Consider the following 25,038-nt stretch of genomic DNA (forward strand, 5'->3'; position numbering starts at 1 on the left):
TTGATGCAGGGCTTCAATGTTTTTGTTTCAGTCTTTAGTATATTTTTCAAGATTAAATGCAGTAACCCTTCCTTAACTTTTAATTTTTTTTCAAAACTCCTCATTTACCAAAACTATATCAAGGTTTCACAATTAAATACATCGTCACATTTAGCAGTTTTCTGGCTTGTTTCTTTCTGCTTTTAAAAAGTGATGTGTACACATTTGACCACAAGAGGGCGCAACATTCACACTATTCTAGCCATGAAGAGCCGGCTGTCAAATTCCACCAGCACATTTTGAACATTCTAAATTCTAAATAGCTGGGTGTTAGTTGTATTTTTGTTTCACGTGGGTTCCCATGATGCATCACGTCGGTTTCGTACAAAAACAACACGCAAGGCCTTCGTTGCATATTTGAATCAGATTAGCTTTATTCGTTTCATTATATACTTTGTGTTTTTACATAGAGACAAATGTGTTGTACATATATAGATTATATGGTTAATTTGTATCTGTATATATGTACACGTGAAATCAATCTTACATGAACACCAAGAAAATAAAGACATTTACAGTGCAAAACATTGATTGGTGATTTGTGCCATGGTCACTTTTCTCACTTACCTTCATCAAGCACAATCAAAAGTCCACAACAGCATCAGTCAAGCAATCGTGAGTTGATCGTTTGGGCCTTCAAGTGCACAATGATTGTCCAAACTCAAGCAAAATTAGCTGACAATACTCAACAAGCCTTAGAGAGGCAGTTTGTGGAACTTCCATATTTGTTTTTTTTGCACTTCAATACGAGAAAAAAAAATGCTGGCAGCATCGGCCCTACGTAGATTTGCTCAACATGAGTATAAAAAAAGAAGTTACCCAAACTGGTTTTGCTCATTTGGAAAAAGAAAAGATATTTACAAACTAAAACCTGTTTTCTAATCGAATGCATAAAAGTGAAGAGTTCCGTTGTAGTCGGTGGGTAACCAGCCCAAAGGAACTTGAACGCAAGCGCTTCTCCTCGTTTAAATGTCATTGCCACCCAGTTGCTGTACAGAAGCTGAGGTCAAAGGGCGTCAAAGCGGGAAGGTGGATGGGTGCAGACGCATGACAACACGTACAGTATATTGCTGTTTAATCCACATTCTATCCTCACACATTGTGATTAGTTCTTTTTGCGTACAAAAGACAAATGGGTGGATTTTTTATTTTTTCTAGCAAAGTGCCTCTATAGATAAGGGATGGTCATTGCAGTTTAAAAAGTGAACTTGACTATAGATATCTTTTCTCTACGTCGAGACTGAGCACTGGTTTACGTTTGCATGTAACATGGTGGTAACGTGTACATTTTGGTATACAAGTTGTTTAAATGCGGATTACTACTATTTATCTGCGAGTGTCTTTTTCTTTTCTTCTGTGCGGCTGCGACTCGAGCCCAAAGCGTTACACGCTGACTAATCTATCAATTGTGACGCGTTTACACTGATAAATTCTTTTCAAATGTGCTACTTTGACTTCATAATGGAGGCTTAGTGAACCCTAAGTACTCATGCTTTTCGTTCCAGAGGCCCTTTTTTTTTGTGTGTGTGGTGGTGGTGCAAGTGCGTGACGTGTTATCTACAATCAGAAGGAGCAGATTGTCCTGCTACAGTACGTCTAATGCTACTGCTAATTATTTCATGGAAAAGTGTTGAAATTGAAAAAGAAAATCCTCCTAAGAGAGAGTGCTGCGGTGAACAATGAAGTCATCGGAAACGAGTCGGTCTGCCCCGAGGAGAATCAACCGTTTGCCGTGTTTTTTTTTTTTTTTTGGTCTAAAGGAGTCTTTTCCCGGTCTACTATCTTCTCGTTATCCGTCATTCTTGTGGGCTCCCGGCGGGCGCTAGCTTCATCTGTTAAACATTTTTTTTTCAATAAAGTTCACAGGAGGTGGTTCTCCTCAACCTGGCAGTCTTGATAAGCCTGATCTAATGACTCTAAGGACATGCATAATGCTTTTGAGATTCGGCCATTGCGCCCGTAATGCGCCCCCTCCCTCACCTGTTAATTAAAGAACACAGAAAATCCACTCAGGTGAGACACAGTTTGGTGCCTCTTGTTGGCATCTCCACCGCACATTCTCCTCACTCACACAGGAGAGCCAATGAGGATGTTTTTTTGTTGGTCGGTAAGGGGGGGGAAAGCGGGGCCAGGCCCCCCCCCCCCCCCCCCCTCAGATCGATACGGGACAGATGAGCACCCGGTCCTCCAGCATGACGCTGACCACCAGGAAGACGAAGTAGAGCATGAACATGATGAAGCCCAGCAGCTTGCTCAATCGCCACTTGCAGGCGGCGATGGAGATGATGACGAAGAGGAGCATGAGGAAGAGCAGCACGATGGCGCAGAACAGCCCGTTGGAGCTCACCACCACCGGCTTCAAGTCGCTGAACAGCGACCACATCAGCCACGGGAACGGAAGCCTGCGCCAAACGTACGTCGAGTCAAGTGATATGAAAGACGGTCATGTGATGACTACGTGGGTTATTTTTGACTGCATTTGCGGTTAGCGTGGTGAAACTATGGCGGATGGAATAGACTGGAGGACCATCGATGATCCTTTAGCGAAATATTGGGGTCATTTTTTTTCCATTTTAAATCATGCAAGATATTAACTGATTCGAAAAAGATGAAGATGAGTGTGTGCAGTGGATCAAAAAATGTTAAAGGCTTCTTCACAACATAAAATGTCAAAATAATTAACACAAACGTTGCTCTTCAAATTTGGCGGGGGAAAAAAATGTTGATAAAAAAAGCCTCTTTTTTTTTTTAATTAAGCGATTAATCAAAATTCTAAAATGTGATTAATCAGATTTAAAAAAAATAATCGTTTAAACAGCTCTAATATATATGTATAAATAAAAGTAAAACATTTTTTAAAAATGAGATTCAAAAAAATTAAAATACATGAGGAAATAAATACAAAAATATATAAATAGAATTAAATGTCAATCAATAAATAAAAACTCTCTGCTCTCATATTTTTTTAATTTCATGCAGCAGACGCTGTCAGCATGAAATGTTATTCAAATGAGGGGGCTGTCCTAAGTGTGTCTTGGGTTAAATTATTTGCCTTTTGGAGCCCAGAGTCCAAAGCACACACGGTGGCGCAGCGTTTAGGCGTTATGCTGCACACAAATGGAATAAGATGCCAATAGAAACCAAATTTTTAAATGTGTTGAATAAAAAAAAGCCTTGCCTTAAAAATGTGAATATGAGGGATGAATTTCTTAAAGACTGATCTCTCTCATTAAATAATAAAATGGGTACATTTCAAATATTGCAATAATACTAATATTGCAATATTCAACAATATTGTGTATGTGTAATATGATGAGATGCCTCCATGTTTATTTGACAGCCCTATGTAGTGCTTTTTGTATGACGCCGTACCCGACAGTAATGTCAAAGATGTTGGAGCCGACGGAGCTGGACACGGCCATGTCGCCGAGGCCCTTGCGTGCCACAATAACGCTGGTGATGAGGTCAGGGATGGAGGTTCCAGCCGCTAATATAGTCAGACCCATAATCTCCTCGGTAATCCCGATGGTCTCTCCAACCTGCAAAAATAGAAGAAAAAAAAAAGGCTTCAGAGTAAATAAAGCCTCATCTGTCGCTCCAGCTATTTTCTGAGTGACAATTGAGAGCCGGTTGGTCAGCGTATCACCACGTGAAGAGATTTACCTGGTGGGCCCACCACACCATCAGGTAGGAGAAGGCCGCGATCCAGCAGATGGCGCCCAGGAAGGTGACTGGGAAGAACTTCTTGGACGACTGGCAGAGGGGAGGCGGCGCAACAACGTCAGCAGCAAACGGGTATTCTCGCGCATGCCAACGGGGAAAGGAGCACGCCTACCGGTTTCCTGACGTCGGGCAGCGTCAGCCACAGGGGGAGGACGATGGGCATGATGAAGAGGTAAGTGAAGCGCTTGCGGCCGGTCTCGGGCCACGACAGGCTCAGAGGCTGGTCGTCTTCCTCCTCGTCTTCCGCCTAAAAAAAACCCACAACCGGTCAACAAACAACCACGGATGCCTTCCTGTCTTTTACAGTCATCCTTCACTACAACACATATTTTGAGGTGGTTATTTTCCCGCAGCCTCTGTTAAAACACCCTTCCAATTGCTTTATTGTACAAATGCTGACAAAATACAGTAAACATACTGAGTAAATTTTTTTGGGGGGGATTTTTCATTGCAGTTTTGGATTATTTTTTAATTTATTTAGTTTTAATTAGTTTTTGAGTAGGTTTGTTAGTTTTTATTAGTATTTTTTTTTCCAAAACCAATGTTTTACTTTAGATTAGATTAGTTTTAGTATTATTTTTTATATATGGAATATTTGTCGAGTGCAAAATAAAAATCAGGTAAATTGTAAAACTACAATTCGAATTCTCAAACGACTGTTTGACCTTCCTTATTCAGTGCCGGACGTACAGAAATACAAAAATAATAAAATTTAATAAATTTAAAATGAATCCCGAGATCTCATGTATGATATTAACAAAGATGAAAACAAATGACATTTCTATAAGTATAGTTAGTTTTATAAATATAAACTGGAGTTTCAGTGAAAAAAAAAAAAAAAAAAAGCATTTCCGTTTTTATTTAATGTCATTACATTTAAAAAAAACCAAACTTTTTTTTTTGCGTTATTTCGTTCCTTTTCATGAACTATAACCTTGCTGTACACATGCAGAAGCGAACACTGTGCATCCTCATTGGGCCACTTCCACATCACACAACAAGCCACACGTTCAACGTCACAAATGCTACAGTGTGGTATGTGAGGATGGTGGCCCCAAGTGGCCAAAAATAATTCCGACATCCTACATACATATATTGCAAGCCGGTATTAGCTCACACCAGGAGGCTACCATTGGTCTATTTATGATTGGATTTAGTCGCTTTGGGGGGCATCGGTGCTCCCTACTTGGCAAATGCCATCCCCTCAGGGGCCGTTCCTGCACCCTGGGGACCCCCTGCCAAGGCCCCGCTTTAAGGCACCGACGTTGAACCCGCTGCAAGTGAAATGTGACATTTGATCGGAGTATTCGACTTTGATAAACGTGCTTCATTTACATGACATTCATCCACGCTGGGAATGTAAAGCGCGGCTTCAAAGATATTCAAATGGGATGTTATTTCCATCCCATAATCCACCGACGGTACATGCGCAATTCATTTGAGCTTCTCTAAAGGCAGGATGAGTCAGAAATTCCCTGTCGCTTGCAACCGGGAAGATTTAGGTTTCTCATGAATATTCAAAAAGGGACTATTTGGATGCTGTAAGAGAGGATTTCAATAAATAAATAAAAGGGTAAGTTGTGTAATAAATTTGTTTAACTTCCAGGAAACTGTGCGGCAGGCTTGTGATTTGACCTCCGCTTTCTCCTTCCTTTCAAAATGCTTGCCAAAGAATGAACAATTGGCGTGACAGCACGCGGAGCTCCCGGCGTCATCACACAGACAGGTGCGCCGTAGGAGGCGCGGCTGAAAATAGCCACCAACGCCAACGCTAGCCAACGCCCCCCCCTGATGTTTTGTCTCGATGCCAGAAAAAGATGCCAGTTTCTGCTTTGAACTTTGAAGGTGAAGATGAAGCGTGTTGGTTTTTGTGGAAGCTGCCCTTGGGAGGAAAACTTTGACGAGTGGAGTTGTGTCTTACCGCTTGGCCCTCTTGGCCCGCTGTGCCGTTCATGGGCGGGGTCACCTCTACTTGAACGCTGGAGCTGTTTGGCAGGTTCTTATCTGTGCCGGGGACGGAATAGACTCCAGGTTAGTCATCCGTTAGAATGAAAAAAAAAAAAAAAACGCAAATCAAAAGATGTAATGGCAATGGTTTTGTCTTTCATCAAACCGCCGATGTGAGCTTTGCGTTGTGATATCGAGCACGAAATGAAGAGGCTAACATGTTAATGCAGCCCTGTTAACATAATTCCGCCTCACTTTGATTGCGCGGCACAATGCAGCAATGACAGTGATCCTGCGGCCTCCTCCGCCTCATCCTTCCTTTCAAGTGACACTTGCTCACATTAGCAACTGGCTGGCTTCAATCGTGGACTAAATAGCGCTTGAGCAATCCATTTGGCACTTCTTCATCACATTGCTGCGCCGCGCTTCGGCCTTCCTAGTTCTTTCACGCCAAACCCGTCCTAGCATGCTTTTAAGCGAAATTGCTGAGATGGAAAGCGACTATTCTCAAAACACAGGAAATGAGATGATTTCACTTAACTCATTGACTGCCGTGGAGGTCAACTGGAATGCGAAACGTTTACTCCCATAGACGTATAAATTCGTCAAAAAAAATCGCTGTCATGACTAACAGGTCACAGTAGATGGTGCCATTTTTAGTTTTAGATGAAGGTGGTGAATCTCAGCATGTTGGCAGATAACACTTGGGAACAATTTGGGAAAACAAAAATATTCTGTTGAGTTCGACCTTGGCATGCGGATTCAAAAATTGCAGTCAGTCTTTTTTCTAGCACGTTTAGTTTTTTAAGCAAAATTGTTTCTCTTGCTCTTGTTTCTTTGATATTTCATTGAATGCCAAGATTTGAAAATTCTTTTAGATAAAGCACGTCACAGGGAACTAGAATTCAAAAATTTGATGTGAAAAAATGAGATCATTTGTGTGATTTTTTTTTTTTTGCTGTTATGTCGTGTGTTTTTTTCAAATGTGACAGTTGCACTAAATTGGCTCAACAAAAGTTGGAAGACTTCCTACCTGAACGGCTGGCGACCCCGTTGGCCTTCTCGCTGTCCTCTACTTGGCATTTCTTTTTGGCGATCTTGTGAAGAATGGACGCTTTCTCTCGGAATTTCCCTGCAAAACAGAAACCGGCACGGTCGTTAAAACGCCGAACCGAGCAGCCCGAGGCGAACTTGGAACAGACCAGAGATTCAAAAGAATACCTACTATAAGGTCAACTTCATTGTTTTTTTTTTGCTGATCTTTTTTTCCAATTATAAAAATATTTGGTTTTCCCTTTATATTTAAATCATTTGCTCTCAAAAACTTATAAAACGTATTTATACGTTTTATGTTTTTTTATGCTTGAGCATACAGCAGGCTTTGATGCAGCCTCTAACCTGAATTGCTTAAAGCAATGGTAGTTATTACATAAAACGGCCAACAGGTGGAAGCAGAGTATAAGAGATCAACCAGGGCCATGTTGCAACAGGTTTGTGAATAATGATGAAAAATTTCTGCAAAACAGAAACATATACAAATATACTTTGTTTTCCTGGTAAAAGAAGAGACTCTAATCTTTCTTCCATGCTTTTATAGCAATAGAACAAAATATTCTGTGGGCCTTGGAAAATCAGTCAAAATCCAGTAAAACAGCCAGGAGCGAAGGGGGTTGCTTCAGTGAAAATGGATGAAAGTGAATGAGTTAATGATAAGAAAACCCAGATTGAGCAGGAAGTGAGCACTTTCAGATATATTAATGACAAAATTAGTGATAATTACTGGATTAAAAAACAAACTCAATCCATATAACTAAATATCAAATGTTTTTTCTTTCCTTTTTTTTTTACTCTTCACATGCAGGGAAAGGGAAAAGAACAACAGGGGGAGTCACTGCCTCACTTGCCTACCCAGACCGCACATTTCGGTGTCATTGGGTTGTATAGTTTTTGCGTGTGTGATTAGCATAACAAATCCGAGCCTCGCCGAGCCATTCAAACAACACATTTGAGCAAATGACCCCCAACATGCATTTCCATCTTGGCTGGATTGCAGCGGTCGATCCCCCCCAAAAAAGTGGTGACGCACAAGGGCGGAATGAAAAATCGGACGTCGATGAAACACCACGACCTTGGAATGCCCTCCAGACCTCGCGACGAAGCTCTCATGCAAACTGACGGGGGCCCTCAAGGTTTCCCTGTTCCCGTGACAATCCCGTTCAAATGACGTCAGTAATTGGAGTCTCTCACACTATGAAGAGAGATGCAAAGTGGGAAATTTGAAGATGAGGACTGCGTGTGTGGCCTGCCTTCAACGAATTAGCCTTTTGCAATCAATGGCTTTTTCATTTTTGGAGCGCGCGCGTGATTTGATGTCAATGTCAATATGCACTTGCCCAACCATGTCAGCGCTCGTCTGTGACCTTCCGGCAAAAATCATTAGGCACCACCAGCCGGTCTCACACACACGCACGTATCAGCTTTTCATTGTTTTTGTCGTTGTGGTAACAACTCCACTTTACACTTTGGCCTTGACATCAAACCATTTTTTCCCCCCCAATCTAGGACTTTAAAGCAAGGAATATTTTTTTTCCTGTGATTGCCGTTTAACACGAACAAAGAGTTGCGCAATTTGTGTGAACATTGAGAAAAAATGTTAAGAATAGTTTCAAGTTGTTGTTATGCTCATTTTGCTCTGCCTCTCATAAAAGCGCCATGTGGATGACTCACTCCACTTGGGGAAACATCAGCGACGGCGGCATCGCCACCGTGCCCCCCGAAGGTGCGAGTGGAAGCTTTGATATGAATGATGGATTTCTTGGTGAAAGGAAAAATTAAAAAGAGGAACAACTTCTGTAGCGGGGGCGAGTGACTGTTGTGTTTTTACGTGCATGCCTCTTTGATGAGCGTTTCAAAAAAATAAAACATGAGCAACATGTATAGTAGACTGAAAATGTTACAGAAGCGCTACACAGATTCTTCAAAATGATCGTGACAATTAGGGATGGACGAGAACCGATACGGCTTTAATTTCAAGATATCAGTACGACGGCCCCCTTTGTGGTCATGTTATGATTGGGAACTAGAAATTAGAAATGAGAAGAATCGAAACTTGCTAATAAATTCATGCAATTGTGAGGAAAAATTATGTATTGAGTGGTATCGATACTTGGTATCGGTGACTACTCAAGAGTTGAGTACTCAGTTTCGGTCTGTAAAAAAAAAAATGGTATCGAACATCCCTAATGACAATAGTAAAATAAAAGGACACAGCCACCACGATTTGCACTTTTGTAGTGAAATCTCACACAGGACAAGCTGCTGCGGCCGTGGCACCAGAAAAACAAGCAAAAAATTTTACAAAAATAAAGAAAGGTGAGGTGCTCATGGTGGAGATGAAGAAAAATAAAAAAAATGACGCCACAAAGAATTGAAAATTTTCAGGGCTTACCTTCCTCAGTCATTGAGTGATAATATTTTAGTTTCCCATAAGTCCCAAGCTCTACAAGGCCACAGCAAAAGACAAGGAAGGGTAAGGGCAACGGACACACAGAGAAAAGGAAGAGTGAAAACCACTGCACACAAAACACAAGCACACACAAAAAGGAACTCCAAGTCAACCCCTGCAAAAGTGCCAAGCAGCAACAAAAACATTCGATGCCCAACAACGCTGCTTTGATGACAACAAGTCTGTGTAATGAGTAAAAAATCCAGGAGGTGAGCGTGCAAAAACAAAAGCAAAAAAATGAGTCCTCCTCTCCTCCTCTACATTTCATCTGCAGCGGATTCTCAACAGCAATCGGCAAAAAACACGTGCGGGTCAAATGTCAATATGTGGTTTTGAATTTTCAGCAACGTCGTGATTTTGAAAATACGACGACGATATGTTATGACTTCATCGTTTGTTCTGCTCATTTATGTTGGATCCCTGTGGCAAACGTGGGCCTTGCTCGCGTACCATCGGCCGATCGGGCCTTCCAGACCAGACCTTGAGCTGCCGTTGGACCAAGGGGGGCAATTAAGCCGCGGCACAATCACTGCACTCAGCCGTTACAAAGAAAGAGAGGCGGGGCGAGCGGGCGTTGTTGTTTACCAGGGGCCCTCTTGTCCTTGCGGAATGCCCTCTAAACCTCTGCTGAACCATCTGAGTGAGTGCATGCAAACCCGAATGGGAGATTCAGTCTGAAGCGAAAAAAAAAAAAAGCTTTTAGCATCGATTCCTACACTTGCCCAGCGCAGCGCAGAAGAGTGTGTACGTGCAATGCACTGCTCTCTATGTACACTTAAGTGATGGATGAAAACAGGAAGGTCCTCCACACTTTTTCACTAGTTGGACACCTTTTACAGTGCAGGATTCAAGTTGAAAGATTTGAAGTATACACGTCCACATGTGATTCTGCTCTTAGCCGAGTCAGGCTGCGACCATGCAGACATTTAAGACATTTGTGCAAATGAAAACAAGCGTGAAGGAGCAAAGCTCTGCTCAAAACTCCAAAGGTGGTCGGGTGCAGATTAAACATGCATGCAAACAAGGGCGAGGTCATGTTTAATCCCTTGTCAGGTTGATTGATTAGAAATCCTGAGGAAGGTCAGCCATCTGGCCCGGACGTGAACTCCATTGATGCTTACAGACTTGACTGCTAAATAACCAATAGGAGGAGAGAGAGGATGGGCTCGGTGAGGGAAAAACGATGCGGAGGTGGTTCATAAAGAAGTCCGGGGAGGGAGACGACATCCACAGAGGAGGATGGAAATACACGCTTGACATAAGGGGAACGTCAACAGTACATACAGGAGGGCACATTGGGATACGTCAAGCTGCCTGCAGGTTAGGGTTCGAATGATGGAAGGGGCGGGGCAAGGGTGACAGAAATGAGATCAACTCACCAGAGTCTGCAAATTCTGAGGGGGAGAGACAGAAACAGACAAGATAAATCCAAGCACAGAATTTTGTTTCAATTTAGCTGGAAGGTGAAAGCAATTTGTCCAGCTGACTATTGGATGGATTCTTGCATGCGCATGTGAACCTTTCCAAACATCAAGCGGCCCTAATGCGTAGAAATGTTCTGGGAAGAGATCTCATCTGAAATGGACACCTCAAATCTCATTCAGTAAAAGTCCTAGCAATGATAAGTTCTCATTAAATTATTCATATTGTCTCTGATAAAAGTGAAAAAAATCGAACTACTGTAAACGCTTCACAAACGCACTGGGAACGGGATTCATCTTAAGTTAGCATATTGACATTAAACACACACAAAGAGAGAAAAGTAAGCCAGTCAAAAAGCAACCTCAGTCTTCCCCTTCCGCATTGAAGCCCAGAAAACTTATTTTGAGAACTGTCCATGAAATATACATGCAACCCCCCACCCCCATCACCACGTGTGCTCCACTTAAAAGCCTGAGTGTGAGCGGGGACGGGCTGCACCTGCTCAACTCCCGCCGAGCAGCCCAAATGCTCCATTGTATTTTTACAACATCAGCAAAACATCCACAATCAGACATTCTTCTGCAGGTGCACGTCACGGGGCCTCGGAAATAAATATGACGCGCGTGCACGGCATTTACTCTGATGGGAATTCTCACTTTTCCTGTACAATCCATTTACGTTCATTAGAAGCAAATATTCCCCACCTCCTGTCTTCTGGAGTAGGATGGATGTGTCTTTCAGTGGACTAGATCTTGGACACTTTATTTTTTATTTTTTTCAACCGCCCAGGCAGATTGATGGATATACTTAGGGATGCAATGTAAAAAAAAAAAAGTTGATACATGCTAATGGACACTTTAAAGCCCATCTTGGCGCGGTGTGCTAATCTCTCCTGAGCTGACTCATTCCAGGCTTGGCTCGGCTCTCAAGGAACGTAAAGTCTTTTTCGGGAAATCCCATGAGACAAAAGGTTTTTTTTGCGTTGGATTCTTATTGGCTCTTGTCTGCAACGTTGCCACAGAATTGTGGAATTTCCAACAAAAACTCAGAAGACTGAAAGACAAATTTCTCAAATATTTCAAATAAATAGAAGACAACAGGAAAATGCGGATCATTTGTGGGAAATGACAAGCTCTCACCTTCACTTAAAGGGTCCAAGGTGTGAATCATGAGCTGAAAAATGCTGTTCCTCATCAAGCTGTTGTGCAGGGAGGCCGAGCTGCCCCCTCTCTGAAGCCGAGGTCTGGCCTGTGAGGAGCAGGAGACGCTGTTAAAAACACTTCCTGGCTGTCAAATCGGGAAGTTAGATCTACATCAACTACATAGTCAAATATTCTAGTCAAATAAACCTTGGGTAGCTCGAAGGTAGAAATGACTTTTTTTTTTCGGAATGCCCTGGCTTCTCCAATTATGCTCCCACTAGGAATATGATTCGTTAATCCGCTTTTTGCATGAAACCCAAAGCGGAACCTGCAAGCAATGTTGATAAAATAGCCCATCTACTTCTAACAGGAGGCCCTCGGGTTGCATTTTAAGTGGTATTGAAGTTCTTCCGAGCACCGCCGAGGTCGTTACGTGGTTCCGAGCTCAACTTTTGGGTGAATTGGAGCGCCACTGAGGGTAAATTGGCAGCTGGAACCGTCCTTCTTGCCCACCGGTGGCGTCAGCCCAATGCTGGTGCATCCCTCTGGGTCCAAATACAGCAGATCTCCCGTGCACGTGGATGTTCTAAATAACACTTTGTTTTGTATGAACGACTGGCTTGGATGAGGTTAACACAAAGCCACGGTATGGTGGGAGACACACACGTCATCTAACAGCGACACGAAAAAGGAGACAGGACACCTACCGACAACTTGCCGTCATCCTCGGGCGCCCCTGGACTCGCCTTCTCATCCAATACAAAGAAAGAGGACGAGCAGAAAAGAAGGGGAGAGAGAAAAGAACAAGACAAAGATGTGAAGCATGCCGCACGCAACCATACAGAGACGTCACATCACAGTTACGACCATGATGTGAATGATGATGACGACAAAACACCTTTTAGGGAACAATTGTTTTGGAAGAGTCGATAACGTACAAACAAGGGAAATGACTTGCTTGGTGATTTCAGCATTCTTCCCTACCGCTGTAATTTGAACGTGTGAAATACATGAGGTTATTTGCTTAGGAGGGAGAAAAAAAACAATAATAATAATAATAATAATAATAATAATAATAATAAAAAAGGCATAAGTCGGGCCACTCGTATCTCAAGGCACTACGTAATTCAGTTTGAAGGTTCTTTCTTGTCTTGTTTAGTTAAGCCTAGAAGACAGTTGATGAATTTGGGAACAAAAATGAAAAAAAAAAAAAAAGTACAAGATTTAAGTTGTCACACGGAACTTTTGGTTGTGTGACTCAGGCTTTTGAACAATCACTCACTTCCCAACCATCCTTGCCAGCAGGCATTCTGGCACGTCTATTTTTGAAAGGCAAACAAAAAAAGCGGCACTCGTCGAACGGGAAAACGTGCGCATGTGTGAAACGTCCCTCTGAAGCCCTCATGCTACCACATTTGTTTGGATGGTGGCGTATGAAGGCTTTGTTTCCTAGCCTACACGCTCGCTTTGTACAAAATGCGGAGGCGTTGACGTGTGGCGAGAAGATCCACCGTGCCCAGTCAGATGATCTGAAACTTTTTTTTCAAAAGTCACTCGTATTGAAATTGTGCAGAAATGCTGTTAACGTTACTTGATGATAAAACATTCTCTCTCACACACGCACGCACACACAACAAAAACTCCTTTGAATTGACTTGAGATAATTACTGAAAATGTACTAAGAAACGATGTAGTACCCAAATACGTGAAGATATAGCATTCAGTTTTTTCTCCCTAATTCAGTTTTCTTTTTTTCTACGGAGGTGTGGCTAAAACGTCACAGCAAGATATTCTACATTCTGAAAACGCACATTCTCTTCGGATAGTCTGCTAGTATGGCCCGCATTGGAGCGCCTCGTTGTCAGCAATGAGTGTGCTTATGTCACGGAGAAACTGGAAAAGAGGGAGGATTAAAAAAAAAGTGTTCAAGAAAAGATAGAATGGTTTGACTTTACACAAACTTAAAGCCTTACTTTATAGGGTTGTTAGCATGGCCGCTTTAGAGCGCCTCGTTGTCAGCTGTGAGTGCGCGTATGTCATGGATAAGGCGGAAGAGCTGGGTGGAGGGAATTATTATTTTTTTTTTTAAAGTGCTCAAGAACTGAGAGAATGGCTTGACTTTTCACAAACTTAAAGCCTCATTTTATAGGGTTGTTAGCATGGCTGCTTTAGAGCGCCTCGTTGTCAGCCGAAGAGAAGGCGGAAGAGTGAGGGGGAAATAAAAGTGTTCAAGAACAGAGAGAATGCTTGACTGTTCACGGACGCGAAGCCTCATTCTATAGTGTTAGCTCTTAGAGTAACTTCTGGGGTTAGAGGTTACACGCCGGGTCGCTCGTTAAGGCAACGTTAAATATTATGACTAATAATCACACAGAGGGATTAGTATGTTTGTGCGCTCCTCTAATACCCGCGTTCCAATTGTTACGTAATGTCACATCAGGATGCTTCTTGGGAGCGGCTCAGCTGGCGGGACGGATGGACGAATGCAATGAAAATGGACGGACAGACGGATGAATATTCCCACGCATCGACGTGCACATGGCGCAACATTACGGGGAATTAACGCGGAGAAAAGTGTCACACGCATGAGCACTTCCACTCCAGGGTCACAAATTGCCAGCAGATTAACTGGGATTTTCCATCGAGCTCTCTGAACGTCAGCCGGGGATTGGAGGCATTTATAACCACAGTTATAACCTTGTAACCACATGTTGCCCCCAATTCTGTACGACTTTTTGCCACTCTCACGAAGAAAAGGTGGAGCCAACCAATCAAGGTAGCTTGTTTTTGCATTTGAAGTGCGTTACCAGGTTAGCATTGCAGCAACAAGAAAAAAAAAAAAAAGATCATCTCTTTATAATCCAGTATGGTATAAAAATGATGAAGTGACAGTTTGTGACAGATTGTATCATTGTAGCAATCCCGCCATTAGTAGTTTTGTGCTGCGAGCTGCCTGCCTTGTTAAAGCGACTTGTGCAAATCTTCCAGCAGGCAACCTGTCTGCTGGAGCGTGACAGAACACCCTCCGAGATTTGTCCATGTACATCAGCCATTGCCCTTTCTTTCCATTTTGCCTGGATATGATAATAACCATCTTTAAGGGGGTGGTGGTGGAGCGGGTCGTGGGTGTGGATGGGGGAGGGGGGGGGTAAAATTTGCACGAGTCAAGAAGCCGCCCACTTGCTAATTAGTAACCCCTTCATTTTTTCCTAACAAGCAGAACTAATTACAGAAGCTGTCACCGTGGCTGATTTCCCACAAGGCAGCGCTCACCATCTAAAATTGCTTCCTCTCACCCGCCCAATCAGGTGCCGGCTTTTGGGAGGCGCACACAAGAGAGATGGAAACGCAAAACTGCTGGGCCGCCTTCAAAAAAGCAAATACGGCACTCATGCGGGTCTTGTATAAATAATGAAGTGTTCATTAGCAATACTGTCGATCGGGTGTAATTGATTTGACAATGAGGTAAGTAAGGCAACAGAAACACCAGTCGGGCGTGCAAAGATGTCTTCTACTTCCGCTTATAAGTGTGAACATTGGGAAATGTTGAGTGCGGGACGTCCACGCTCGAGGAAGCTGGAATGTTGAAATGCTTGCTGATGAGACAACTTTCTTATACTTCGTCCAGGATTCCAAATTGCAATTACTGCCTGCTGTGTGGCATTAGGAGCCATTTAACTGCCAATCAGCTGAGGGTTTGAGGTGTGTGCAAAATGCTGAGGGTCCTGGCTGTTGTTTCATGCACCAGCAAGATAAAGATCCCATTGCCCTTCACCTGATGCGTTTACAGTGCAGTTATCTTATTCGACCGCGCGTTCAGAAATAGCTCGGAATCGATAAAGCTCTCAGTTTCTTGCTTCGCCATCAGACTCTTCCTCAGAAAAAAACGAAACAAACAAATCCTGTATTTAGAGTATGCAGTCTCAGGTTTTCAAGAATGCTTATTTGTGAGACTTTAACCTTAATTTGACTTTCGAGATTAGTATCTATACATTGACATGTAGTCAATGCCGGGTTTTGGCACCAGTTGTAAAGTTCAGACGGGAACTTTCACCGGTTCTTTTATCTTGAATACTCGCTATGCTAATAATGACGACCAGGAGACTGCATATTCTCAGTTGAATTATTTACTGGATTCCAGAAAGATCGAGTACACGGCTGTGTCTAATCTATTCAAAATGGTCTCTAGTCATACTGTCTTACTGGCCGCCCACCCACATGATGGTCTTAACTGGTTTCAACCGGACAAGTGTGCCAGAGTACAGATAGCTAGGAAGACGCCAACGGCCTAGCTCAAGTCATTAAGGGGCCTAAATCTAACACTTGAATATTGTCAATATTCAGGTTTTTGGAATGGCATGTAAATGTGCAAAGCCCAAATAAGACCCCTGGGTTGCCCCTTTTCTAACCAGAATATTTGATCATGTAAACGCATATTGAGCTACCTCCTTTGAACAAAACTTGGGTTTGTGTTTTGCGCATGCTCTATTCTCCCTACTTGCATGTGTGGTGGCCAGTTTATATTGCCACTCGCTAAATGAGCCTAACTTGAGTACACTGATTTCTCCGCAGTGTTTTAAAATGCCACAGGGTGTATATTAAACGCATGCATGCATGTATGTAAATCAGTGCATCTGGCGCTCAGCCCACCGGAAATACACAAGCAGAAGTAAACAAAAATTGCGAAACATTGAAACACAGGACAGAACTACACTTAACCTATTAGAAAACTATTTTATTAGTGTGGTGAGTGACATGAACATAACAATGTCTTCTATTGACTGTTGAAAGTTAAAAGCTGAAATGGCGTCTATTTAATGACGTCCGTGCGTCGTGCTTTAGATTGGGATATGTAAATGTCTACGGGCTATCGTGAATGTTTGAATGAATATATCCATATATCTATCAAAACAGACCGCCTGCTAGGAAAAGAATGCAGCGAGTGAGGGAGCTGTCTGTGGTGCTTGAATGAAGACAAACATTCGGCCGTGGACTTATAATAAGCTACACTTTCAATTTCTTCAAATTCAACTGCCCGTGGCGTAAGGCGAGCTCCGAGGGGACCGACATTATTCATCCGGAATCCAGAAGTGGGCCGCACAATGGCCGTACGCATGGCGATAATTTGTTTTTCAAATTACGCGCGGCGGTGTTTAACTCCTTTTGGATGCACTACAAAATGCTAATCCACCGGAGATAACACAGTAAGCACCTGGGATGCAAATGAGAGCGCCACTCGCTGTTATTAACAATGAATGCGGCTCCAGACAACAACAGCGCCGAGCTATTGATGGCCCAAGTCCAGTCATGCTGCAGCTGCATTGGATGATACAACTTAGACTCGTTTATTGTCACGATGAGATCAAACTCAAACAGCTCCTCTATTTTTAAACCCCAACTTAAACTCAAATCTTGCTCCCTCACTACCTGCGCTAACGAACGATTGGACACCCACGCAGTTATTGGCACCAAGGCCACTTTTATATGACTAAAATCAATGCTTTCCAACATTCCTTGCGCTTGTTGGGAATGACTGACAAGTTGACAAACGTGAGCATGCGACCGCAGGCAGGATCTTCCGTTTCATGTTGCACTGAACGCGGCACCGCCTACGGGAAAGGAGACGCCAGCAGTCTGCTTTGTAACTGATCTTTGAAGCGCCATCCTGACGAAAAATCTCGCCTCTGCGTCGACTATTTATAGCTTGCTAATGCTGCGAGCAGAGGTCGCAACCCTCCCATCTCAGCAGATGCAACATCTGCCTCCGTGCACCAGCAACTTATCTGACGACGACGGAGGAATCTTAACCGGCTTCCTGGCCCGGTTTGCTACACAAGTGCAGATTTTCTCCCAGTCAGCTGTTTGCCAATAAAGCCGACGTGAGGAAAAAATGCCATCGCTCCCAGACTGCCCCAACAGTTGTGAAGCATGATTAAATTCACCCGTGAATGCGTTTTAATAACTAGCAGGCGGGTATCTAAATGAGTCTGGGGTCGGAAGCGGCATTAAGTATCGGGTGACCTAATTTGCCCCTTCTACTAATACACCATGACTTTCATGGTTGGTCATTAATCAGACCTTTGGGCGGACATCCCGCTTCACTCTCATCGAGTCACCAACCAGCAGACTAAGAAGCTTAGCAAAACGTGCGGCAGTTTGCGATACTGTGCGTCGAGACGGATGCATTATCATAATTTTCCCCCACACGACAACAAATCTTAAAATCACTTCTTGCGGCGCTATGGTCAAAAAGCCGCCGTAAGATTGACCCGCCGACTGAGCGCTCATTAAGTAAACAAAGGTATTAGGCAGCGGTCGGGATGAACAAATAGGTAAAGACATCCTTGCAACATCTGTGCTGCTCAAATCAAATCGCATGCTGTGCACTGGGATTAGCGCATTGACTGACTGATGCAATAGAATTCTGCTGGATGACTTTGCTCCTTTTCCCCGACTTTCAAAAACAGCCTCTGGGGTTCATATTGCGGGAATAACAAAATGAGAGGAACCACCAGCAGACTCAAAGCACAATGGAGTATTGAAGAGTCTATTGTTTTCCTTTGAAAGTCTAAATTAAATTTCAGTCCTGTGGTGGAGACTGCTGGCTGACAAAGAAGTGTTTTGATTTGCCTTTTTTACGTTGTTAATGAAGAAAACCAATATACTGCGCTCACATATTTTGTCATGAGAAACAAGTTATCCAACAGTTTTATCAGCGGTGCAACTTTTGGCTGTGTATAGCGTAATGCAAGATAGCACATGCCAGAAATCCCTTTTTAATCAAATGTTCACGTGTCAAACGAAAGCCCCATCATTTGTTACGGCACTCCAATGCAAATTAAGTTTGTCTACTTCGTTCCTTGCTAAATTGATTTTCATTTTGGCACAACAGATATTACAAGTATTCCCCTCGGCCCACCACCAAATCCTTTTTTAAGATATATTTGGTTGCCACTATGTTCAGTGACTTTGAATTTCAAATTCAAGTTGTTGTAAAGAATTTCTTTCCAATATGTTGTATAAACACGGGCTAGACACGGTATTCTGATTAATACTGCGTTTGTGGAATATGAATTAAGCGGCAAATTCCACCCGCTTTTTAGCCATCTCACGGGGCAGCCATTTTGTCACTTGCTGTCGACTGAAAATGACATCACAGATGCTCAAGGCTCAAGTAACGACCAATCATGGCTGAGTTAGCGAAAGTCATAACCAAACTCAGAAAACAGGTGAGACAAAATGGACGCCTCTAGAGATAGATAAAAACGGGTGGATTTTGCTGCTTAACCCTATGAAGACAAATGTATCATATTAAATACAAGACATTTTGAGCCCTCTATTTCATGAGTATAGTATTTTCCCCCCATTAAAACATTCACACATGCATTGTACTGATGATTCGTTAGAGGGCAGTGTCACCCAGCTGATGGCTTTTCCATGCACCTTGTAAAATCACCCCAATTGAGAAAGGAGAGACACCTAGATTTATTAATTTGGGGAAATGTTCTCTGATTTTTGGAAACACTAATATGTTCGATATTTCTATGTTTATTATTATATTTTTGACAGTCATAAATGTACGAATTTAAAGTATTTGTGACCGGATGTATCAAATATGACACAAATTAAAAGTCATATGTGGAAGTTGATTAAAAAATAAATAAATAAATAGTTTTTTTCAAATCAGGCTTTCATTTCAATTCATATTCCACAAACACAATATTTTTGGGTTGTCTTACTTCACAGTCACCATAACTACGACATATCCCGTGATTAAAATTTGTTTGACACCAGGCAATTTGTCCCACCTTGAGGCTTACTTCTGATGCATCACAGGAACGTTATGGCGGATAAGAAGTCAAAGTGCGTCGGGTTAACTGTCTGTCTATCTATGTCAAAATTCCAATGCCTTACATTCGCTTGCTAAATTGCCAATTAAATCCCAAAATAACACGTCCCCAAAGTGTCAAGACTTGATGAAAAATGGCGTCTCTTTGAAAGATTATGGTCCTATTAAATGAGGGACTTTGCTGCCCTACCTACATCAATACACTGCAACATCGCCGGCATTGACAATTGCTTCTTGAGCACACACGCAGAGTCATCAGTGTCTGCACCCAGAATGCTTTGCAGCTCAAGGTCACCTCGCTTGTCTGGCACTGAGCAGGCGCACCATCCTCCTCCCTTGCCTGTCAAACAAACCAATTGAGCGCAACCATGTGCGACACCACAAAAAGTCAAAAGTGGCGCCTCTTCCTAGTGAAATTTGAAAAAAAAAACGTGCTCAGAGCAAATCCTGCCTTGATAACGGCTTTACGGGACAATGCTCTTCAAAATTTCATTTCCACCTCATGTCACAAGGGAAGCTAAATCCGCGTGGATAATCTGCACGCCGGTGTCCGACGGCACTGCAGTGCCAGGGATGGGACGGCCGCCGAGCGAGCCCACAGTGTTTTGCCGGCGTTGTTTGCACCTCAGCCAGTTGCGGTTATGCTGACTCACAGGGATGAGAAGCGAATGGATCGTGAATGGCTCCTCAGAACTTTGAGGGGATTTGTTACTCGGGCGACAACACAATTTGGGGAGCTTACCCCAGGATGACACATTCGACTATCTTTTATTAACCTCTTAGCACCTGAAACGAGCTTCTTTTTGTCTCAGCCAACATGATTTTAGGAATATCGACCCCCAGTTCGAGTAGTCACCGATACCAATACTGATACCACTTTTTGATACAGAAAATTTCCCTGACCCCCCCCCCAAAAAAAAACGATGACAGATAATTTTGATGAAAGACATATATATACACCGGTATCACAATTTTTCAATGGCAAATTTGTTCTTCTAATTTCTAATTTGTAGTATTATCGGCCGCTGCTGCGAGCACCAATACCATAAAATCAGGCCAGGTATTGGCCCAGAGATGATATCGAGTATCGGCTCTGCGGGCTCTCTATCAGGAATGGCAAGCTAAATGATATTGGCCTCATCCTCAACGTGGACGTTGGGCATGGGCTGATTTTGGGATGATGACAGAAAAGCCCACTCACCTTGGGCTGCACCTCCACCTCCACCACTTGGTTCTTGTGCATGCAGCTCTTGACAAAGCCCTCCATGGTCCCGTTGAACTTCATGAAGATGACGTAGGCGGCGTATCCCGACAGCAGGGTGATACTTTCCCACACGGAGATGAAGTTGTCGAGGAAGAAGACGATGAGGAGGATGAGATCCAGGATGTAGAAGGAGACGTCGCGGAAGAGCGGCCACCACGTCAGGTTGAGGATCTCCTTGGAGAAAATGGCGCACATGCCGATAACGAAGAGGATGTTGAAGACGGCCGAGCCCACGATGGTGCCGATGCCCACGTTGCTGTGCGAGATGAAGACGCCGATGATGGACGTGAAGAGCTCAGGGGCCGAGCCGCCCGCCGCCATGAAGGTGGCGCCGGCCACGTCGTCCGAGATGGTCAGCTTCTCCGTGATGACCGTGAGCGCCGGGACGAAGAACTCGTCGCACACGATGGCTAAGGCGATGAACATGTAGATCATGCCGAACATGTGGAGGATCACCGCACCCCGGCGCCTCTCCAGGAGGCTAAAAAGGTCCGGCGGGTACGCCCCTTGGCTTTCGGTGCCATTGGTCGTCGATTTCATGGCGACCGATTCATTGGCCTCCTGCTGCTGGCTGAAGAGCAGAGTCCGGTGGGGCACGGGCTGGCGCAGGCTCTCCTCGGGGACCGCCGAGTCGCCCAAACCGGCATAGGTCCACGTCAAGGCACAGACGGAGACGGCACTTACGGCCAGCAGGCTCACCACGAAGCCCAAGATCCGCACCGGCCTCATTTTTCTTCGCAAACAGCGGTGACCTCTCCGCTTGCACGGAGGCGCCGCGACGGGCTGCGGCTCCGCCGGTCGGACGCACGGCGGACCCATCTCTGGAGGCTTCTGTAGTGGCCTGGCTCCCCGCTGGCTGGGTAGGATGAGGGGAAAGTTGAGCAGGGGCACGGGTTTTACCGGAGATGGTAAAACATGGTTTTGGTCTCAAATGCGTTGAAAAGGACTGCTGTTACTTTCCTGGATCTTTCTTGCCAAATATTCCCTTCATATTAGCCTCTTCTGGAAAGACAACAAAGACACAATGAGAACTTTAGAGCACATGATTTGATCATTGTTGTCGTTCCAAGGCCGCATGCTGCTCAAAAATACAGAATAACACCAGCGACAATTAGACACCACATGTTGCAATTTCATTTGTAACTAGTATTTACAGATAAGGTACTAGTTGTACATGTTTGGGGCACAATGACTTGAGAACAAAATCAACCTTTTTAGTTCCTGAGGCACAATTGGGTACATTTTTACGGATTACACCATAAGGGGTGATAATTAAACGCCAACTGTACCTCCATTTCTGACAGCACATACAACAAAGAAAGATAATTTTGCAAATTCTGTGGGCTGAATAAATGCCTACAAATTATAATAATCCAAATAATCAAACATTGCAGATGATATTTAATACACATTATGGGAAACTTAATAGGGGCAGGTGATTTTTGGCATGCTCCAAACTGCAGTAAGAGAAATAACAAGAAGGCCGTTGGATAACTGGCACCCGAAACCGTGATGACGCTGCTGAAAACGGCTGATCGGGATTATTATTCTTCAATTATTTGGACGGCCAAAGCCCATCTGTGTTGCTGGTAACTCTGCCCTTTACTGATGCATTCGTCCTCTCAGCTGTGTTCAGTAAATAGAAAGGGGAATAAAAACACACACACACAAGCCAACACGTAATATGCATGCAGAGACGCATGACGCCCGGCGCGGCTGCAGACGTGTGAGGTCTCGTCTTACCTTGGACGGAGGCAACAGACAGCAGCAGGTTGCAAATTCACAGTCCGGTGCCCTCTTGCTCTCATTGAGCACAAAAATGTCACCGGTCTCGGCTGCAGCGATGCACAGAGGAGGAGCTTTTGACAGAGAAGAAGAGGAGGAGGCGGGGGGAGGAAAAAATGCGCACGCCTCCTCTCTCGCTTTACAGTCTCAGCTCAGCAGCATCCATCCCAAATCGGATGAGAGCAAACGCATTAATCGGTTGTAAAAAAAAGAAAAAGAAAAAAAGAAGAAAGAAAGAAAAAGACGAAAAAGAAAGAAAAAGCTTAGCAAATACAGCCAAGTGATGTGCTTAGCTGAGCTGGCCACGTGATCGAGAGGAATACAGTCAGGTAAAGAGGCGCATCGCCCCTCCTCGCCCCTCCTCGCCCCCCCACCAGGTTCAAGCTGCTGCATGCGTGGGGCTTTTGGTGATGCTGCATGTTACCGTGGTTACCGAGCAATGACAGCTTTCCTACTCTCTATATCCCATCTCCCCCTTCTCGGTCCTGGCGTCCTGCACGAACAGGTGGCCGTGCTTCAGACGGGAGGCTGATTGATGGGCAAGCCGGCATAAAGGTCATTTCAAGGTTACACGGAAGACACAGCAGGGGGTGATCTAAAATCCTCACATTTCTTCCACCAACTGCAGCAGCGTACACTTTAGATGTCAAGTAATAAAGACAGGGAAAGGTACTGACCACATTTTCAGTTTTTCACTGGATTGTCAGTTTAAATGAAAGTGCACCAAATGGTGAAAAAAGCGATCGGACCGATATTGGGAATAAAATTATGTCACATTCATTGATCAGATATCAACAAAACTGGACCAATAAAAAGAGCTGCTTATTATCGGTGGCGGTAAAAGGGTCAATTTAAGTGCCAAGCCCCTGCTGCATGACGTAGAAGGTAAAAAGTTGATGAATAAAATGGACTCGAATAATGGACATTTTACTCTTAATTTGGAAAAAAAAAGGACTGTTCCTGTCAGCAACTTACAACGCTAATGCCACATTGTGGCAAAAAACAACAACTAATTAATGACTCAATGTTTGGCACACATTTGAACTTGTATTGTATATATTTGCAACTTCAAATAACTTGATGAATTACTACAAAATGAATGTCATTGAATATTTATCATCTATCACTATTAATAAACTAAAAGACACAACCAACACACGATTAATCACGAGTTTAGCATGGATATCATGCATCATGATACTTTTTTGACTGACAGCCCTTTTATATATATATATATATATATATATATATATATATATAAGCAGGAAGTTATCAGTTATCGTGTTGGTAGGGGGAAAAAATGTTATCATGCATCCCTATTATATATACTGTATAATAAATCATGATTCACTGATCTTATTGATTGACCTTCTGCCATCTCCCGACCGGCTTTCTGTTACCTAACAGGAAGCACGCAGGCGGATCACATTAAAAGGATGCTCCCTCACTCTATCAACACGTTAGCATTCATTGAAACCCTCCCAATGTGTTCAGGATCGAAACAAAATGGACGTGGACATTTTTACCAAGCATCATTCCTTTAATAAAAGTCTGTACGAGGCCTCCGAGGAGGCCCTTGAAGGCCCCTCGCTGGTCAGTCTCATCAACTTTTCAATGCGATTAAAAGGATTGCTGAGTGGACATGGAAGGCAATGAGAGGGGATGTTCTCATGTGAGTGATACCAGGTTTCATCATTAAAATGCACTAAACGATGACCTCTTGGAAAGGTCCATCTAATCAGCGCACACGGTCCTCACGCCAGCTCTGCCGATGACACCCAACGATAGTTTTCTCATCGAACCAGATCCCTCCAGGCCGTCAGCTCTTTTTACCCTCCAACAATGGCTTGGCAACCGCGCCGCTTGCGGTCTGGCTGCCTTTCTAGCATAAAAGTGTTGACTGGTCACGCGTGGGTCATGAAGGAGGGGATGGGGACGGGGACCATGCTTGTTTTGATTTGACAAAAACAAGAGAAATTTCCATGCCGGCACTGCCACGCCCCCTTCTGAACCGGCACACCAGGCCCACCCCTCGCTTGGGCCCGGCGGCTAAAGCCGAGCCTTTGTGTTCCACATAGTTGTATAGATTTGTCAGCAGTGGGGCAGGGGCAGCGGGGGGCAAATAGAGTGATGATAAGCAAACGAGTTTTTCCAGTGAACGGGGAAGGACAATTGACCGAGCTCTGGGAGCTATCGAGCTAGCGTGATTGTAAAGGTCTATCAATAACGAGTTGCAGTCACATGCGACGCTTCTCCCACTGATTAAATGCTAGAAGCCTCGTATCAGAGGCTGGGGTCGCACCTCTTGCCGCCCAGGAAAACACAGTCAGCAAAATGAAAAGGCAATCGGTGGGATTGTGGG

General features: G+C 43.8%; 1 protein-coding gene across 8 annotated transcripts; it reads right to left on the bottom strand.

The window, feature by feature from the left end:
* Positions 1-388: 388 nt before the first annotated feature.
* On the bottom strand, positions 389-23,004 carry slc24a2a (solute carrier family 24 member 2a). Of its 8 annotated transcripts, none has more exons than XM_077544062.1 (12): positions 22,635-23,004; positions 20,828-21,890; positions 12,486-12,532; positions 11,776-11,884; positions 10,594-10,608; positions 9,158-9,208; positions 6,743-6,841; positions 5,684-5,766; positions 3,875-4,009; positions 3,703-3,792; positions 3,412-3,578; positions 389-2,441 (listed from the first exon to the last, which is right to left on the bottom strand). In XM_077544062.1, the coding sequence occupies exons 2-12, from the start codon at positions 21,708-21,710 to the stop codon at positions 2,192-2,194; spliced, it is 1,929 nt and encodes a 642-aa protein (XP_077400188.1). In that variant the 5' UTR covers positions 21,711-21,890; positions 22,635-23,004; the 3' UTR covers positions 389-2,191. The 8 variants fall into 8 exon arrangements, with proteins under 8 accessions (XP_077400188.1, XP_077400187.1, XP_077400189.1 ...); XM_077544061.1 differs by having other exon boundaries at positions 20,828-21,893; XM_077544063.1 differs by having other exon boundaries at positions 12,486-12,524; positions 20,829-21,893; positions 22,635-23,003.
* Positions 23,005-25,038: the final 2,034 nt, after the last annotated feature.

The sequence above is a fragment of the Vanacampus margaritifer genome, chromosome 15 (assembly GCF_051991255.1).
Source record: "Vanacampus margaritifer isolate UIUO_Vmar chromosome 15, RoL_Vmar_1.0, whole genome shotgun sequence".
Taxonomy (NCBI): Eukaryota; Metazoa; Chordata; class Actinopteri; order Syngnathiformes; family Syngnathidae; genus Vanacampus; species Vanacampus margaritifer.

Excerpts from the sequence above, each read along its gene's own strand:
- slc24a2a (XM_077544062.1), bottom strand. The coding sequence starts at position 21,710 with ATGGGTCCGCCGTGCGTCCGACCGGCGGAGCCGCAGCCCGTCGCGGCG. Across the intron at positions 6,842-9,157 it reads TCACTCAATGACTGAGGAAG|GGAAATTCCGAGAGAAAGCG; the intron begins GTAAGCCCTGAA and ends TCTGTTTTGCAG. Across the intron at positions 3,579-3,702 it reads TGGTGTGGTGGGCCCACCAG|GTTGGAGAGACCATCGGGAT; the intron begins GTAAATCTCTTC and ends CTATTTTTGCAG.